This window comes from Papaver somniferum, chromosome 9 (genome assembly GCF_003573695.1).
Source record: "Papaver somniferum cultivar HN1 chromosome 9, ASM357369v1, whole genome shotgun sequence".
NCBI classification, from domain to species: domain Eukaryota; kingdom Viridiplantae; phylum Streptophyta; class Magnoliopsida; order Ranunculales; family Papaveraceae; genus Papaver; species Papaver somniferum.
The window spans coordinates 82908082-82928196 of record NC_039366.1 but is presented as its reverse complement, the minus strand read 5'-3'; the positions used below and the strand labels follow the sequence as shown (position 1 = coordinate 82928196).

Below are 20115 nucleotides of genomic sequence, written 5' to 3'. Positions count from 1 at the left end.
GACTCTAAACTGTGATACACTAACGACTCTTTTTAGAGATTAACGACAGTCTATAACGACATTTCAAAAACATTAACGACTGTTTAAGTCGTCAAATGCGTAACCAAAATAGTAACGACCCTTCCAAAGGGTCGTCAGGGAATTGATCATTTTTATGACGACCCAAAATTGTCGTACATTTCTGCCATTAATGAATCTTCGACAGTTTAGAGTCGTCACTTAAACAGTCTAAACATTAACGACTGTTGAGGGTCGTCAATGAAAAATTTTAATACCTTGACGATTTTCATATTATCTGGGCAAAAAAAAAGTTAGACTAAAAATTGCAGACAAAAAATCTGGAAAAAAAATAATTAAACTCTAATTAAGTAAGATTATCACTAATTAATTAAATTTTAACACTAATCATTTAGGGGCATTTTAGCCATTTAAAAAATATTTTTATAAGGGGTGACCCAAATTAGGTTCTGGTGACCTTTTTTGTCCTCTAGTGCATGGCCCCCAATTAAGCTAGGAAAAAAATGGGGGTAATTTGCGTTACCTCCCCTGGCGAAGATCATAATTTGAGTTACCTCCCCTACAGAACAAATATTAGTAAAACCTCCTCTCGTCACTTTTTCCATCCAAACCCGGTTAGCTGAGTCAGCTGCTTCGTACAGGTGGACAAAAACAAACACGTGGCCTTTATCTACTAAAAATACCCTCGTCTTCTATATCTCCGTCCTCTTTCTTTGTGAACAGAAAAAAAAATAGTATTGTATCGTTTTCTTCCCCAAACCATCAACCTAACCATCAGTAGCAGCCATCGATGGGCGATGATGAATCTGAACAATTAGAGGAAGAAATCAAAATCCAAATTTCATTATAACACATGTTTTCTCTTTTCCCTAAAAATGATCTGCGTTACCTGAACAGACGAAGAAAGAAACATATCTCGTTCTTTCTGTTGAAGTTCGATGATGAATCTGGTACTGATGAGAGGAAATACAGTGGATTAGAAGATTGGGTTTGATGTAGGTTTCAGTAAGAGTGCATATGGAAGGAATTGAAGAATGGTTATTGTGTTGGTGATAATCAAAGGCAATTGACAGATTCAAATATGAAATTGACATAGAGACGCTGCAGAGAGTGAATCAAGACATGGGTTCACTTTGAATCAAGTTTTCTGAGTTGTAATGGTGGTGATTGAATAGGTAAATCAAATTAGGGTTTCGATCTGGAACTGCAATTGAAGATATTGTTGCTGATGATTTTCATGGTATGAGGTGTATTTGAGTTCAACCGTGAAGAATTGATGGGTTCGAGTCTGAATCGAGAAGAAATTGAATGCATAGAAATCAATTAGGGCTTGTAGTGGAGCTGATGGTGGTTGCAAATTTGAGCTTGATGATGAAATTCAGGCAAGATGGGTTTCTGGTGGAGATTAAGGTCACTGAATTGAGTCTACAACAAGTTGAATACAGAAGATTAATAGATGTATGTTAGGATGGAGGATTTGTGTACGTATGGAGTTGAAAATAAGCCTGAATTTGGCCTGGAAATGGCCTGAAATAGAGGAAACTCTGTCTAAATCTCCCTTATGGGCTGATTTGTTATTCTCTGTTGTTGTTGTTATTCAATTTGGCTGAGTTGTTGTTATCTGATGTATTGTTGTTGTGATGGACTGGATAAACCTTCGATGTATGTTAGAATTGTTACAGGGAAGAAGAATAATGACCTGAAAAATGGTGTTATTGAAGATGAGGGTATTTTCGGAAGCTGAGTACCACGTGTTTGTTTTTGTCCACCTGTACGAAGCAGCTGACTCAGCTAACCGGGTTTGGATGGAAAAAGTGACGAGAGGAGGTTTACTAATATTTGTTCTGTAAGGGAGGTAACTCAAATTATGATCTTCGCCAGGGGAGGTAACGCAAATTATCCCAAAAAAAAATGGGTAATAAAGGAGGAGGCCATGTGTGGGACCCACCACGTCAACGTTATCCGTGAGCTGGCCGAATATCCGATTTGCCTGAGTCGCTCTATGATAGCGATTTTTCTCACTTGCTAGTGTTTCTAGTAAAGATATTGGATGACACAACTCGGCCCAATTCTTTATACTCATTTTGTGACCGAGACAAAGAAACACTCGCATATAGCTTGATAGTCATCATTAAACTCAGTCTGGCTAAAAATTTGCTAATACATAGGGAAAAGTTCATTGGTAGAATACGCCAATGGTCGTCCGGTATAAACATCCTTGTATGTGTTGATGCTACTGTCGAAAGAATAGAGCAAGTATCAATAACATATAAAGATAGAGAAGATAGAGGACACACATATAGATTAGTTTTTACTGAAACAAATACATCCTTTTGAGCAATATAAAAAGTTCCAAGCAATTAAGAAGTTGTTGCGAACTTAGAATTACTAGTAATGTACTAAGTAGACTAGTAGTAGAAGCAGTAGTAGTAATAATCTCAAGTTCTTCGAGTCTTTGTTCATGATCCCAACCGTATGAACCTAAGTTGTCGTAATCTGCAATTCCACCAGCGAAAAAATCCTGAGTCAGAATAATGCGAACAATCATCCATATCCCAGCAACTGCCTTTGTCTACAAATGGTCCAACTATTTCCAACCAGGGGTGTTTCTCCTTCTGGTCGTTCCCATCAAGCTTACATTTCAACGACCTCCCGAATTATGCATTATAAATCCTTACAGTTTGAGATGATCTCACCTGTACAGAGAACTATGTAAGTCATTTTAAAGTATTTCATATTCGGCATGGTGGTTGCACTTGCATGAGCTTCATCATCTTAGGAATCTTACTCTGCAACCTCAGGTGTACGCATGACCCGTATAAACCCTGCAAGGAATTTACAGCTCTTGCCAATCACTTGAGCCCGTGAACGTAAGGCTGGTTAGTTTCCATGCAACTTGTTCCACCGTTGGACTGCTTATTTTACTCGAAGGTAGACTGAGTCTGAAGGTTTCCAGCACTAACATAAAACAAATATCCCAATTCAGAAAAGCATGGATAAATACAAATTTACAAAGCACAGAATTAGTATCAACGGATTAATCTTATAGCCGCAACAGGTGGATCAATTGAGTTGGAAAAATAGACTTGGATAATCACAATGATACAACAATACAACTTAAACCACATTAGGATCGAGGTAAGAAGGATACTCGCAGGGCCTTGTTCCGTTTGGAGTTTTGGTTTGTTGCGGTGCCGCTATCATATTTTTCCTTTCATAAGTGTTGCGTGGTTTTGCATCGCCATCTTCCTCTGCTGCAACAATGAAGTCCTTCCAAGTTTATACCTGATTCAAAGTTGGTTAACTTAAATACTTTCACAAAGAAAAAAAATCAAGATCAAAACTTTAAAGTTAAAACCAAAACTTATATCAAGTCAAATCTAAGAGAAATCTATAACATGTGCTTAGTCATCGAAGTCACAAGATCTGGGGACTTAACAGTTGAATTTACACATCCAAAAACTACTACAGACTTAAACTATTATGGTGTTGCACCCAAGAGAGCTTTTACAAAAAATAGTTACAAACAATCCTTTCTCTGGAATGGGGTATACCTAGTAGCAGAATCCTAGTCAACCAGAATGTAACCAAGAAAAGCAGACACAATATAACTTCATCTCTCAAATTTCGACTCCCATAAATTCCTAACTCGTACTCATGAAGCAAACCACGATAGGGAGATAATCTATAATATAAAACCACCAAATTCTCAAAGAGCCAAAAATCAAACCAGCAAGACAAAGACTATACATGTGATCCCTAAAGTCAGTTACTAACGTAGGCAAATGGAGCTAACAATTTTACTGCAGTACCGCATGATGTAATTAACACAATGGAGCTAAGGTATATACCGTATTAACCAAAAGACCAACATAAGCTATACTCTCTGCCATCTCACTTCCAACATACAAAGAAAAATTCCACAAATCTAAAACCAAAAATCCAGGATCCAAAACACAGAGCAAAGCTAAATACATACCGCTAGGAAACAAGTCAATACCAATCTGTAATGAAAAGAAATACTATAACTACAAAATAAGCATAGAAACCTGTATAACTGTCTATTCATCCATATATTAAAAGAAGTAGCAGGAAGCAGTAGAAAAGGGGATACAAAATTCTCAGGAGGCTTAATTTTTAAACTATACGCCAATAAGTGATAAAGATGATGCAATCATGTTATATAAATTCAGTATACCTTGTCCAGCAAATGCAACTGACATGGGGATTATCAGGATCCATCGCATAGATATGAACATTATTATACCCAAAGACGACTTAAGTTTAGGGTTCTTGACCTGCAGCAATAACAAAAAATCATATAGAAAAATTAAAATGTAGGTCAATTAAAAATCAGTACAATGCACTAACAAGCAAATTAGACAAAAGAAGTACAGCTTCAATACAAAGGCTCAAATCGTTCGGAAAACCCCAAATTAGGTGATAAAGAGATGGTAATTTAGAACTTAAGAGAAAAAGAAAGGAATCTCGTTTCTAACCTTCTAATCTAGAGAAATTCTTGTATGAACTGATGACCAGCCAAGTACACAGCATAAGCTCAACATAACCCCAAATTCAGAAATCCCTAATTCTGTAAGATCCAATTGATGGTAGCAGTAGTCATCTTTGACACACTAGGCACTAGGGGGGTTTTGAAGAAGGAAAAAAATAAAGAGTTTTGAGGTAAATAGGAAGGTGGGTAGTCCAGTACTCCAGTTACAGTAGTAATTTCCTTGCTTTTGGGCTTTTGGCTTTTGGCTTGGCTTTTGACTGAGAGAGAATGAAAGTAACAGGGTTTCGTTGTGGCAGGAAAAACCTTAATTTGGGGACTATTTCACTGCCATAGATAACGGCCACGTATCGGTATCTGATATAGCATCGCACGGTTAAGGACTAGCAGATCAAATAGCATCATGCGTAGCAAAGGTCGTATGGGATAACGTTGGCATGTTGCACCCCCAATTCATTAGGTTCTTCCCGTCCCGTGTATAAATTTTTTGGAGGGAAATGATGGCGCCAATTCTGTTAATAAGATGGAGCCATGGAGGGTAAAGTGGTTAGATGGAGCACATCTTTAACATGACATGATTTCGCAGGTGTACATTTTCTAAGAACCCTGATTTTGGGCATACCAAAATCTTTGTAGGCATACAAAGCAATAGTCCCATCTTGGATGATCTTATAAGGGGTAACCTATGGATAGTTCAATTACCTATATGCCTTTAATACAAAAATCTAAAATCAGTTTTCTAGAAAATCAAAATCAGTTTCCCTTAATATTTCTTCTTCTTCCTCCTCTAGCCGAACTCTTCCCCTTTCGGGAAAAAAAAATGCATCACCGTGATTAATTGTCGATTCGTAAAAATTTGATCGTCAATTAAACTCAATTACATAATGACTCGTACCAAGAAATGTTGGGACTAGGCAAACCAAATCGTCTTCTAATCCATCAATTGAAGAAGAAGAACCAATAGAAGATGAAGGTGTAGAAACTGAAATTGAACCAGAAATTGAACCAACTGCATCTCCAATTCCGGAAATGAGGATAAGAAAGTAAGTTTTACAAACCCAATCTCCTATTTGCTGTTTTTCATCGATTAAATGATGGTTACAGTGTTGGGTTCGGCTGCGTTGTTAGCAAAATTGTTCTTCACAAAAACTTCCTGTAAGTGTATATGAACAGTTCAGCATGAAATATCATAAAATTTCAAGCCGAACCTAGTCACAAATAGAGATGCATAGGGGTTCGGCGTATTCGATAATCATAATATGTGTCGAACCTAGCACATTTACGAGGTTCGACTATCGCGATATTCATCTTATGTGCCTAACCAATACAAAATTCTTACCCCAATAATTATCAGGAATATATATGATCAGGGTTGGCTTATATAATACTTATGTAAATAGCCGAACCATGTACTACCAAAAGGTTCGGCGCTTACGATTTTCTCAATATAAGCCGAACCTAACATAATTTTTCTTCCATATCACACAGGATCAGGTTCGGCTCATTATGACATTTTTAAACAAGCCGAACTAGTTGGTTCGGCTCATAATAATAACACTTTCAGCTTGCCGAATTGTTCATTAGTTGTCAATATCCAGGTGGGTTCGGCTGATATATTAATCCTAACATATTCCAGACTCGCCGAACCTTAGTGAAAAAACAACAAACGTTTTATGATTTTAAGCTACAAAAGTGAGATTAAACATAAGATAGAAGTGTACCTTCCTCATCCATTGAATCAAATACAAGTTTTTTTCTCATTTTCCCTTCTCCTTCTCCAAAAAAATCTAACTTTTTTTTTCTTACTCAAAAATTTTCATCTACACAAAATTATAACTAAATAATCTTAAAACTAATCACTAATCAGAATTATTTTAACTAATCATTTGTATTAACACTAATCCTAAAAGGGCAGATTTGCCATTAAAAAAATTGGTTAAGGGGGCTTCTGATTTTGTTATTTCACATCCTTTTTTGTCTTTATTAGGTATGCCTAATAAGATTTTGGTATGCCCAAAATCAGGGTTCTTTTCTAAAGGGAAAATTAGGCTAAGGCCCAACCCATGGATAACCCATAATATGAGGCCCTTAAATAAAAAAAATTTAAATCTAAGCCCCGAATTATTAAAGACATTCATACCCTTACATATATTGTCAAGCACCTAATTAAATAAAATTTAAAACTAAACCCCTAGTAAAATAAAATTTAAAACTAAGCCCAAAATTATTAAAAGTATGTTATAATAATTTCTTAGCATGTGTAACTTCTAGTTACACACGCATCTGTCTAGTGTAATTGAGAGTTACATATGCATCTATCTAGTGTAATTGAGAGTTACACATGCATCTGATTTGTGCAGCGTCAACTCCAATTCCAGCGAGACCTTACCACATTTAAGCAATTAGCTTTTATGAAGTTTAAATCTTTGCCTTTCCTTCTTGTCTTCTTCACTCCAAAATGCTTGCATATCTGCAACGAAATAAACATCAATGGATTAGGTTGGATGAACAAAAAACAAAAAAAAAGACACATGATAACCTATCTTAGCATGTGTAGCTCCCTACACATGCATCTGTCATGTGTAATTGACAGTTACACATGCATATGACTTGGATGCCTAGCATGTGGAATTTTTTGGTTGCAAGTTTGTTCATTTTAGCATGTGTAACTAGGAGTTACACATGCATTTTTCTAGTGTAAAGAGGAGTTACACATGCATATATCATGTGTAACTGAGAGTTACGGATGCACCTGACATGTGTAACTGAGAGTTACGCATCCATATAAAGCACACATTTTGAACTATAAAAGAGCTAAGAATCATCACTTCTCACCTCGTTATTCAAGAGTCTCACTAACACCAGCAATCACCTTAAATCCTTGAGAAAGTGCATATGCAACTTTCTTTCTAAAGAACTATATAACCATATTTCAAAAGCATTCAATCAATGTTACTGAACTATATAAAAATTAAGAAAAACCAAAAGGAAAATATGTTGTGCCACAAGAGTTGTACATAACAATAGCAATTAAGCTTCTGTGCAAAAAAATAAATAAAATTAATTACCTCATTTGATTCATTTAGCAAAGCACTTCTTTCAAAGAGGTTGAGAATAACCCATGGGATGTTTAAACTGGAAAGCATCTCAATACTGCATAAACAAGGGACGCGAGTTTTATTTATTCATACATGCCTGAGTAGTATTCTAGTATCAGACCAGAACATAGAAAACATGAATGCATGACGTGAGAAGATTAACTACTGTAAATAGGAGTTACACATGCATTTGAATAGTGTAACTAGGAGTTACAGATGCATTTGAATAGTGTAACTGAGAGTTACAGATGCACCTGACTTGTGTTACTAAGAGTTACATATCCATATAATGCAAAGAAATGTCTAATGTCTTACATCTAAACTCGTAAGAAATGTCTAATATCTAATGCAACAAAAGTTGTTCAGCAAATCAAGTTCAATAAAGATAAAAAGTGAAGGTGCAAAACCATACATGTGAGGGATGTAATTGAGGCATCCCCAAGTCGCCTTGCCTCCCATAGAAAATCCAATTACATAGAATTTTGATCCTAGACCCAACTGGTCAGCAAGCTCTTCTACATCTAAAGCAATACTCTTATTTGTAGGTTTCGATTCAGATCAATTTCTCCATACCTAGATCTGTAAAATTAGCATGTGTAACTGGCGGTTACACATCTAATTAGCATGTGTAACTAGTAGTTACACTTCTAATTAGCATGTGTAACTAGCAGCTACACATTCATATAACTTGCGTACTTGTAAAGTCTGAAGGCATCATACTTCAAAAGCTAATAGTCCATACCAATGCTTAATGTTGTTGATAAATACAATGAACCAATACAGTATACACACATGAACTAGTGCCAAAAGAAAAATGAAAACGAATATTGTTCAATATTTACCTTTCAACAGACACACATGAACCGCTGCTGGCCACCACCACTACCTTCTCATCCTCCTCCAAAACTTGTACCTCCACCACCAAAATCACCACAACTTCGTTTGTAGACCAAGACTGAAGATAAGCAAACTAAAAAACAAACTCAACTGTGAACTTCGGTAAAATGTTAATGTTTACAAACGCAGAAAGAGACAAGTAGTGAAAAATGAAATCAAGTCGTGATATCTTCTGAACCTTGTTCCCATGCTTCACAGCTGCCTCAAACACAGACACCTGAAAATTACAAATTCCAGATGATTCATTAACGAATACCACTTCATAATCAGTTCAATATTTCTATGAATATAAAAAAACGAACACCTACTCCAAAAGCACCGGCACTACTAAAATCTGCTGACACACATACAAACACATTGTAATCTGCTAGTACACGTACAAAATTCATGTGTCATCAGAAGTTACACATGCATATGGCATGTGTAATAAGAAGTTACATATCCTGGTACCAAGGAAAATGACAGGCATAACTATGGACAAAACAAAATGAAGTACAAACATCCCAAAATCAAGTCGGTGCTACTAAAATCTGCTGACACACATACAAACGCATGTGTAATCTTCTACTACACATACAAAATTCATGTGTAATCAGAAGTTACATATCCTGTTACCAAGGAAAATGACAAACATAACTATGGACAAATCCAAATCAAAGTACAAACATCCTCAAATCAAGCCAGTACTTCATATTTCCATAATCTAAATACTCGTAAACAAGCATCCTTGTAGCAAGCGTTAGGAACTTCCAACATAACACAAATTAAATCATGTTTTCATGTTACTTACATGTAATAGCTTTATGCTTTCAAAATTACTAATAAACAAACAAAAAAAATTGCAGATCAGAACACTCTTAATAATTGATGACAGGAAACTATCAACATTTCATATAACATACTTGAAATCTAAATAATCTGATAATTGAAATATGAAAAATCAACAAATCGAGCAACAACAATAACAACAACGTTCAAAACTTACCTAGATTAGAGATATGTCGATTCAGGAAAAATTGTATTGGCCTTTTCCTTTGATCTGAATGGAATCATCCAAAATAAAATTTCAAAACATGATACAACAAACGAAAAAGAATCACTATATATTGAAGTTTATCTGATTTCAATGATCTCATATGAGTAGAAATATAAAAACACGATGATTATTAATCTGAAATTAGATTTAAGATTAGAAATTAGATTTAAGATTAGATCAAAATTTCAGACAACAAATCCTTAAAAAAAAAAAAAAAAAAAAAAAAAAGGGACTCTGAAAACCTTAGTTCCAATTGAAGAGAATGATAAAAATATTATAGATCTAAACTATGATTCCAAATCGGATCAAAAATTCGAAGTGAATTCAAATGAATTAGGGTTTTGAAACCGTAAATCAGTCATTCGTAAATTTATTATTTTTGTTAAAAACATGACGAGATTTCAACTGAATCGAGTATAGAGATGAGAAACTTACCTGTTTTATTAGATTTGTTGATGAAATTGTTGCGATTCGACATTAATCTTCTGATATTCAAAACCTAGAAATAATTTTTGCCGGACCGAGAGAGGAAGAGAATGGAGAAGTCGGCCCCTACGGTGCAAGCGGTTATCATTCATTTTTCATGGTAAACATTGTGGAATAACCTTGTCAAACGGAGTCGCTGAACCATGAAAATTGAAACTAGTTCACTGCTTAATCCCCTGGAAGATACTACGGAGTATAACATGAGTTCGGAGAGAAGAGACGAGGAAAAAAAAATACTGAGCAGTTACCCCCAGAAAACCCCAAGTCAGCTTTCTCTGTAACAGTTGCAAAAGAAAAAAAAAAGAACTAGCTTTCGGAACTTGAAATAACAACACTATGGATTGGATAGGTAAATCATTTGCCAGAAATGGTACTTGATATGAAAAAGTAGAGGAGGACATAGTCATGAAGATCTAGGAATATGTGGCACCCATTTAGATCCTAGATTTAGGAATGGTGAAACCAACTCTGATGCAAAGAAAAAAAGAAAAAAGGAAAAAACTCTAGTCGGCCGAGGGAATATGATGCAGCTTTATTCGCATCTTGCCTTGTAAGCATTCCATCCTTGAAGACGATATTCTCGAGCAACCTCAGCAGGATTTGCTGCCTTTATAATCCCGCGACCAACAATTATCATATCACTGCCCCTGTCATAGATGACCTGGAAAAGGGGAGAAGAAAACACTTCCGTTAAAACCAAATGGTCGCACAAGATTATATAATAAATCATCACTTAGAAGAGGACAAGAATTTTCCTCGAGTCCGTTTATCGACTTCACATACGTAGTGAATTGTGAATACCAATGCATGTATCTTCCTAACTTCTTGTTGAAAGGACACAATGAGGAAGCTTATGCATCTACGTATTAATTTGGTCAACCAGGAGAAATAGGTGGTCTTGGGTTATTTAGTTTCTTTTCCAAGGGACAGTTACTGTCTCCCTAAGTTGCTTCTAATCTTTTGAAGGGACAGTTGATCTACATTTGATGAGTTAGTTCTACAAGGAAAGGGCATATTAGAATTAAAGATCTCAGAAAAAAAGCTGAAACTCACCGAATGAGGAGTGTTGTATCGCTGACCCAGGGAATCGCTTCCACTGACCATTTGGACTCCAGGAGTGGCATGAATCAATGCTGGATTTCCTGGCCCCCCTTTCCACGAAGCTGGATTGACTGAGATAAAACCAATAACAAAATCTGGGTGATCTTCAGCAATTTTTGCAGCTACAGCTGTGTATTCCCCAGTAGCAAGGTTACCAGCAGAGCTCATTTCTGCAAGCAGCAGCAGTCCCCTACCACGGGGTAAACCCTACAATTGAAAAAGTGAGAAAAGAAGAGTAACAGTAAATCTCACAGGCTGAAATAAATGATCATAATTTAAGCATATTCGAGTTACAAATAGATACCTTCAATTTAAGGCCATCCACAATACCAGGTCCTGAGATTACGTGTGCGTTGATTATATCGGCCCAGTCCAGTATGCGATAAACACCTCTGTAGACAGTAGAATCAACAAACTTAAACAAGGAGATTTAAGCAACATGAACCAACAAGGCACAATCGTTGCCATTCTCTCAAAAATATAAATAAAAGGGAGAAAACTAAAGTGGGTATAATCTCACCCTTCATATTGCATGGTTACTGTGTTTCCAATGTCGGCAAACTTACGATCTTCAAATATCATGAAATTGTATTTGTCTGCAATCTTTGATCATAACAAGGTTATCAGCTTAGAACTGAGCCGTAACTTCGACTGACAATTTTTCTGACATGCGACACCATGATGTAGTAAAACAGGCAATTATATGCGACATATAAACTGAATATATCCCACTAAAACTAAGTAAGCAGTGTCAACAAGCGGTACCTATATATGTGAATGATTACATGTTCGGATTAAGGTTAATTTGTTCACATCATAATGTCTTCTTAATTCTTTGACAAGATAATTCCAAGAAAATTGTCAACACCGAGTGATGGAACACAAAAAAAACAAAAGAAAAGAGGGAACCTTGTAAGAGGAGCTACGCTATGTAGCATGTTCATGCTTATAGTTATTAAATTCTTATCTACTTGAACAAAAATGATAATACAGAAATAAAATCCATAAACTATATAATGTATAAGTAACAAGATACTTTTCAATAGAGTATTCGAATATATCAAATAATTACATGAAGTATAAAATAGTTCAAATTTTAATATCAAATGATCCAGACACGAATATAAAATAGTTCTGATGTGGTCTGGTAAGCAAATGAAACAAGAACCTTTACTAACTATGACGCACTGAAACACCCAGAATTGCCCTTTTCTATGGAGGAACGTAAGTGACCTACAAATGAAGTATCTACTTTTCTGAGGATTAACAAAGCTTAAAATCGAACTATCAGAAAACACAAGATTTTATTTACCTCGATATGTTTTACGATAAATAAACTTCTGGACATGCTCTTCTTTGTCAAATATGCTCTATGTGTTTATACTCAGAACCAATACTACCACTGGAAGGAATGGTCCTAGTGATGATAAAACCATCATTGCTTTTTAAAGGGAAGGAGGATTAGAAACAGGACATGCTTTTTCTAGGACAGTATGCAAACAATACCTTATGCACATTACATAACAAAACTGCAAGGTTGTACGAGAACTGCCAATAAGCAAAAGCTTAGATATTTACCGCGCGAAGCTGAGAACCGAAGTCTGGTGTAAAATCAGGCAATATATCCACATGGGTTTTCAGCAAACAGATCTCTGGACCAACCTGCACAACAACACATCAATTGAGTTCCAATGGACCCTGAAGTAATAAATCATTTTGTTATCTACTGTATAATGCTCCGTATAATAACATCAACAACAAAAATTCTCATGGTTATATTTCATTTCAGCATAGAAACCAGCATTTGGTTCCTTTTTTTGTTCCGCAGAGAAGAATGTTGCTTTTACTCATCAACCTGGTAATCCCAAGTTGACATCTAAAAGAAAAAACAAGGAAATTATCTTAACCATTAAATAATATTCATCCTTCTTTAGTTATTTTTCATATTTATATACTCTCATTCACCTTTTGATCCTAAACCCTAGAGCAAACACATAATTTAACATTGAGATCATTAATTTTGTAAAGCAAACAGTGAATGCAAATCTAAGAATAAAAAACCAATGTTAGTAAATTGAAGATTTACATACTTTAGATAAAGAATCAGAGAAAAAACCAAAGCATTTCAGGGGAAAAAAGGAAACCTTTTGAGCAATGGAGAGCAACTCAGCAGCAGTAGAAACATCAGCAGCCAAACACAAATTACTTTCTTTAGAAGCCATAATTTCAAAAAGTTTCTTCCCAGTTGGATTCTTAGCCATCTTAGCTCTCTCTAGATAAGAAACCCTAACCCTAACTTTTTCAGAAACATCTTTAATTGCAGGAACAGAAACCATGCTATTCTCAGCCAAAAACTTCTTAACCTCATTTTGAGTTTCCTCGGATACTTTTCCATGTTTCTTCAAAATCTCAACCATGTCAGTTAAATTAATCATTGAATGCAAACGAATCCCATTCTTTTCAAGATTCTCTTTTCCACCTTGTTCACGATTAATCAAAACAACAGCATCAGTTACTTTTAAACCAACAGCCCTAAGGGGAGCAGCAGTTTCCAATACAGAAGTACCACTGGTTACTAAATCTTCAATAATCAAACAAGATTGATTTTGTTTGACTGAACCTTCAATGGCTTTTGCAGTACCATAATCTTTGATTTCTTTCCTACGCATAACCATTGGAATATTCTCAGAGAGTGAGACACAAGTAGCGATTGGTAAAGCAGTGTAAGGTACACCACAAACAAGTTCATAAGTAGTTGTTGATGAAAGTGATGAGATCAAAAGATTTGAGATTTCAGATAGTAGAGATGGATATGAAACGATTAGACGTAAATCTATGTAGATTGGTGAATAGATTCCTGATTTCAGTTTGAAGTTTCCGAACTTTACTGCTTCGATTTCATGGAGTTTTAGAACAAGAGACTCCATTAATGGAGATCCTTCTTTTTTTTAGCGGAACAATTGAGAATGGAGAAGATGAGTGACTGTGAGTGGGGTGAATGAAAGGGTTTATGGAGTGCGTTTTTATATGATTAAAAGGTAAATGCTTTTCTAATAAAGGGTATATGAGGAACAGACGATAAATATCAGCCGATCAATTTGTTTGGGACCGCCGTTTCATAAAGCCGTGTTCTGTAACGGGTGCAGATCGCACGTCTCCTTCTTGTATATACCCTCGTGTCCCCCAATTAGATTATGACATGTGGCCTCTCCTTTCTTCCATATTTTAATTATCTCATTTACAGTTAATTATAACTAAGAAAATAAAAACATATACATCGTTACCATTTTTATCTCGGAACCAAAGACTACATCTCCATTTTTATGATTTTATCTAATAGCTTAGAAGACTTTATACTAAAACAGATGCAAATGCGGCCAAAGCAATTGCATCATGGAATCCATTGTGCTTATTCAAATTTATTTTACGATCAATTACTTTTCCGTTCTTGTTTTGCAAATTGAAACCAAAACAAGAGCCACATACTCGTCAAACCTATGACTATCAATATCATCTGTAGAATCACGTCAGAAGTGATGAACACCTATAACCTGTTCTATGTGATAAATTGGGATGACAAGACTAGAAATTAAATACGGAATTTTTTTAAATGTGTGTTTTATTTATCTACTGCAAATGCTCATCAATCAACTTAATTTTTGAATCAAATAAATATATAATTAATCAACGTCTCACAATAATCAGACATGGACAGTAGAAAAAAAAAGTAATTTATGAGATAAAAGGAAAGATCGTAGTTTCGGGGATTTCATCTTACCATAAAGAATAAGTCTAAATAAGAGGAATAAATTGGTGTCACATGTCAGCATATAATTGGAGGGACATGAGGGTTTATACATTAAGGGGACATGGGATCTGCACCCTTCTGTAACGGCCATATTATTAATTATTAAAACGTTTGTTGACTCGTGGATCTGATTCGGCACGAGTCAGATGTTAGACCGATTTCTATGCACACGGGCATTTGGTATGCTAGGTGGCCTGCCAAACTAGTTTAGTTATTATGGAAACGGTAAAGTGGCGGAGATGGTATCGGACGAATAACGTCAGCAATTATCTCTCGGTCAGTACAATCCACGGAATTCAACCAGCGGGACCCCTAACAATTTCGAAAAATGACATGGTAATTATTCGGGGATGAGGTCTCTTTTATTCAGTTCATAAACCTTGTCGGGGTTATCCATTGATTTTGTCTATATCGGTTCGTTATAATCAACATCGTGTTTATCCTGCCTATAAATACCCACTCTTTCCATCATTCCTCTTCACATCTTCTCCTCTTTCTCCATTTTTTTCCCACACAAAAATCTATGATCCCTATTTTTCTTCTCCAAATTTGTGTTGTACCAATTTTTTCCACAAAAAAAAAAATAAAAATCGTCGAATGATCAACAAGTAAATGGATTGAAATATGAGTAGAAAAAATGGTATGAGTTTGAAAATGTTAGAAAACTAGCTAGTGATTGCGTACTCCGTGTGCACATATATAGTAGTCCAAAGCGAGTTAATTCGGTTACTTTAAGAGGTGGGAGGTCTTAGATTAATCTAATTTGGTGTTCAAGTTAATTCCCATGTTGTTCAAGAAAGAGCCTGAAGATATCCTTGGCGGCGTTCATATTTATACAACCTAAAACCATATGACTCAAATTGTTCAAGTTTGATTAGAACGATGGTGGAAGACAATAAATACGTTTTTCCAAGATTTCGAGTGTGATAAGTTTATTTTCTTCTTGTAATTCAGTGTTTAGATAGTTTATAGTTTTATGAACATTCGACCAACTTTAATTAGGAATATGTTGTTTATAGAAATTATATTGTGAGATTTTCACATGTTGACGAGAATTACATGTAAGGAAAATGTACTTTCATTTGACAAATTAAAGTGGGATTCAGAAGGAAAATGGAGAGAACGACTTCGATTATACTCAATAACTCAAATGATCTAGAAGGAAATCCATATCATAAAAGACTAACAACCCATGGATTAGAGGTGTCTGAGTTGAAAAGTCTTATACAATGTTATGCTAGGAAAATGAATGAAAATGGGATAACAAAAACAACTTATTCGTTCCCTAAACATTATGAGGTGTTGTGGGAAATATGCCAATGTCAATTTTCAAATGCTAGCTCAATGACATTACTTGGTTTTATCGAATCGTTATAAAATTTAGAGCGAGCACCAATATATGACTGGGAGTCTTCAATTTTATCAGAACTTTACATCACTATCGGCCAATGCTCGTCTGTTCCAGAAAATAGCCTGAATGGTTTATTGGAAGTGTTGAAAGTCAGAGCCACAATATATTTCCATTACTGGTTTATTATTATTACAAATTTTGAAATAGTAAATGTGTTAACCCAACAATGTTATTATTTTTAATACTGGTGGTATACTTACTTCTGTATTTGTGAACCTTATATTCACAATAACACAACTTGAAATGGCGAGAGTATCAAGTACATGGCACCACAATCATTTCCATACCAACCTATGCAAGACATACCTTGTGTAATCTAATACATCCACGAATTGTCAAGGAGATTACTTAAAAAAAGATGTACACTTGGTATACAGCGTAAGTTCGAATCCGAACCAATACGTGAGATCAAACCAAGTGTTGATTAACATACAATGTTATTACTTTAATTATAACTATCACAATAATTATAATGCGGAAAGTAAAATAAAGGCACATGACAAGATTTGTTAACGAGCAAAACTGTAAGGCAAAAAATCCCGGGACCTAACCCAGTTTTGAACGCTCTCGGAACTAAGTTGTTATACACATTGACTACAATTACTTTGTATGGTTGAGACCAAGTAAACTAACTTCAAGATACTCAGTTCTTTCAGTATCCCATGATAAAGTCCATTATCTGAATTCACGTCACCTGATGTGAAAATTTATACCAATCAATTCCTTTGGAGTGTAACCCGAACCAATAAATGACTAACATGTTGTAGTACCTCTCTATCGATCTCCTAGATCAACAAGTTAATCAACGATAAGTTGAGTATAGAGGTTCTTCCGTTTAATTCATATAAAATCATTTATCGGTTAGATCAACTAGGATAAAGACTATCGAAAAAAGCAATCTTAGTTTTACAAACCATCAAAGTAGATCTTAAAGAGAAACAACTTTAATGTTCGAGTGAATCAGAGTTAAAATGACGAGGGTACGAAGTACACCAAAATCTTTTCGATGTCAACCTATAAGTCCTATACCTTGCGTGATGTACTATAGACAAAAATTGTCAAGAAGATGGCGACCACAAGGTATACGCTTGGTATTTATTTACTAGTTCGGAACCGAACCTTAACTATAGGGATCAACCCAAGTATTTGGGATTAACGTACAATTCATTTACTTTTAATTATAACAAAAACAATAATTATAATCGTGGAAAGGAAACGTAAGGACACAACAAGATTTTGTTAACGAGGAAATCGCAAATGCAGGACCTGGTCCAATTTTGAATACTCTCAGAATTAAGTCGGTATACAAAGACACTACCAACTTCGCATAGTTGACACCAAGCAAACTACCCATAGTTACCTAGTTTCCTCAGTATCCCTGTGTCTACAACCAATCTGTCCAACTCACGTGAATTCTAAGATAAAGTTCATATCTTAAGTTGCCTCAGCCTCTCTAAGGACTTTAATCGCTCAACCCTTTCGATCTTCTTCCAAATAGTAAAAAAATAATCTATCTGGTAATCACTTTCCTATATTGGAAAATCAATCAGAGATATTTTTGTTGAGTGTGGCAAAAGATTTTCTATTTAAAATCAATTAGACTCCTTTGTTGGGTTTTAGATCTTCCAAGATCTGGATTAAACAAGTTAACCAGATCGAGTCAAACAGAGATACCAGATTCGGATACTGAAGAGTACCACCAAATGATAGCTTGTCGATCTAAATACGACTAGCAATAACAAGTATATCAAAAGATAAACTAGTTCTAGTCAGATCCTAGCGGATCAAGTTTTTGCACGAAGCAAATCACAAAGATACGGAACCAATGAAAAAAATCTTCTTGTATTCAAATCTCCAATAGTATTTAGTACCCGCATAATAACAAACTTGATTTCAACTTATGATCGATCACGCACAGAATGGAGTCTGTTAACAATGGATGATCACAACTCAACCTCAGATCTAAAGACAGTTCTGAACTACCGATAATCTCTTAATCTAGTTTGAGTGACCTTATGTCAGAAGAAAAAACTCTCAGGAATAATAAAACTAGGTGCAATCAAGAGTTAACAAGCAGTTAATCAATCAAATCAATACTAGTTTCCCACCAATAGTATCAGTAGACGCTTCTTGATCCCAAAGAAGTATTTAAACTAACGGACGTAAGAGATTTTGCCTAATTAGGTTACTCTACTTTCCAAGATAGTATTACGAGAATGTTATTAGTCGGATACACCAGAAACAACAAAGATGAAGTTTGCATGGCTCAGGATAAGTTTGTAATAATAACAAACTTCATTATTGATAGTCCAAGGTAATTTAAACACAAAGAAATTTAACCAAAACTATTCTTAAGATATGCAAATAAAACACTTAAATTCGGTTTTTTCTAATTCTAACCAATATCCAACTGTATAACCGAAATCATGGAAAACTCAATATTAGCTGACATTTAACTCATATATATTTACAAAGATATGTTTTGATTGCTGGTAAAAAAAACATATTAATTTCGATAATCTCAAAAATATTCTCTACTGTTTCGTTTTGGGATTTCACCTTAAATATCAAGGAATATCTTTGAACAATCTAGAAATTAGATTTTGGCACATGTTCAAATTACTCATTATGTCGACATCTTGAACTTCCCTATTTTGCAAATCCAATTTACAAATCACAGAAACCCTAAAGTGTACGTGACTTAGAGAAATCAGTTTTGCTTATTGCGACTGGTTTCACCATTACTCCCAAAACCAGTTAGGATCAGTTCTACCTTGAATCCCAATATAGGTAGGGATAGGTTCTACCTTGACTCCCAACATAAGCTAGGATCGGGTCCACCTTGATTTCTTATATAGGTTAGGATCGTTCCAACCTTAATATCTTCAATAAAAACCGAACCTTCAATCATCTTGATTTCCTATCAACTACGAAACAAGTTTGTACATCTACTTCCTTAAACTCATGTAATTAAACATAGTTTTCTAGTTATGAAATCAAATCTATGTTCACTACACAATCTATTAACGATTTCAAAAGATAAACGTTATACTTCGTAAGTCAATATACCAATATAAAGCAGTTATCACTATTGATATATTGTTCCTTCACACTTTGATCACAATATGATGATCAAATCTGTTATACTAGAGTTTCGTGTATATAACTTCGCATGTTATGTTTTCAATTAGAAACGACTTAAAATCTTACGACATGAATATGGAAACAAGTCAAGTCATGTATTACTAACCTCATATTAATACTTGTATGTCTTCAGAATATTTAGGTTTTCAGATTAATACTTGTATGTCTCAACATTTCAATACCTCATAGTCTAACCTAACGAAGTTGACTCTAGTAATCTAATAAAGCGACTTATAAGTTTTGATACTAAAATATGACAACCAACCTTGACATACCAACGCTTGGTGGGTTCAACCGAGCAATGCTCTAACAAGAAGAGAAGGATCACAAAATAAACAAACTAGATCTATTAAGGTTCAATTTCACAGTTAATTTATCAAATCGGAAATCAATAACTCAAATAACAATACAATTTAGTTTCCTATCAACGGCACTACGAAATCTTCTTGATCCCACAATTTTTTTAAAATAAGGCCTAGTAAGAGTTTCACCTAAGTAGGATACTTTCACCTCCGATAGAATTGATTAGGCATCTCTATAAATTTTGAAGAGAAAGTTCAACCTAATCTCGAGTTTGCTTGATATCTTATTTTCTTGAAGAAACCT

At 35.0% G+C, this 20115-nt stretch overlaps 2 protein-coding genes and 1 long non-coding RNA gene across 4 annotated transcripts; all 3 read right to left on the bottom strand.

The window, feature by feature from the left end:
• Nucleotides 1–2303: 2303 nt before the first annotated feature.
• LOC113307559 lies at nt 2304–4660 on the bottom strand. 2 transcript variants are annotated; one of them, XR_003339172.1, is made up of 5 exons: nt 4518–4660; nt 4217–4316; nt 3170–3303; nt 2807–2976; nt 2304–2714 (listed from the first exon to the last, which is right to left on the bottom strand). It is a non-coding gene; the product is annotated as an uncharacterized LOC113307559 (long non-coding RNA). The 2 variants fall into 2 exon arrangements; XR_003339171.1 differs by having other exon boundaries at nt 2304–2976.
• Nucleotides 4661–7367: 2707 nt separating this feature from the next.
• LOC113312211 (triosephosphate isomerase, cytosolic-like) lies at nt 7368–8912 on the bottom strand. The gene is made up of 5 exons (XM_026560967.1): nt 8832–8912; nt 8702–8740; nt 8469–8581; nt 7597–7681; nt 7368–7445 (listed from the first exon to the last, which is right to left on the bottom strand). Exons 1-5 carry the CDS (start codon nt 8910–8912, stop codon nt 7368–7370), a joined length of 396 nt encoding a protein of 131 aa, XP_026416752.1.
• Nucleotides 8913–10360: 1448 nt separating this feature from the next.
• LOC113310433 (uridine 5'-monophosphate synthase-like) lies at nt 10361–14170 on the bottom strand. The gene is made up of 6 exons (XM_026559121.1): nt 13291–14170; nt 12725–12808; nt 11667–11749; nt 11451–11538; nt 11099–11353; nt 10361–10706 (listed from the first exon to the last, which is right to left on the bottom strand). Exons 1-6 carry the CDS (start codon nt 14071–14073, stop codon nt 10578–10580), a joined length of 1422 nt encoding a protein of 473 aa, XP_026414906.1. The 5' UTR covers nt 14074–14170; the 3' UTR covers nt 10361–10577.
• Nucleotides 14171–20115: the final 5945 nt, after the last annotated feature.

Coding starts and splice junctions, on each gene's coding strand:
- LOC113312211 (XM_026560967.1), bottom strand. CDS start 8,912: ATGAATTTTGTACGTGTACTAGCAGATTACAATGTGTTTGTATGTGTG. Junction 8,582..8,701: donor CTGTGAAGCATGGGAACAAG/GTTCAGAAGATA, acceptor GCTTATCTTCAG/TCTTGGTCTACAAACGAAGT. Junction 7,682..8,468: donor TCATGTGTGTCTGTTGAAAG/GTAAATATTGAA, acceptor TTGTTTATGCAG/TATTGAGATGCTTTCCAGTT.
- LOC113310433 (XM_026559121.1), bottom strand. CDS start 14,073: ATGGAGTCTCTTGTTCTAAAACTCCATGAAATCGAAGCAGTAAAGTTC. Junction 12,809..13,290: donor TGCTCTCCATTGCTCAAAAG/GTTTCCTTTTTT, acceptor GTTGTTGTGCAG/GTTGGTCCAGAGATCTGTTT. Junction 11,750..12,724: donor TCGGTTCTCAGCTTCGCGCG/GTAAATATCTAA, acceptor TTATGATCAAAG/ATTGCAGACAAATACAATTT.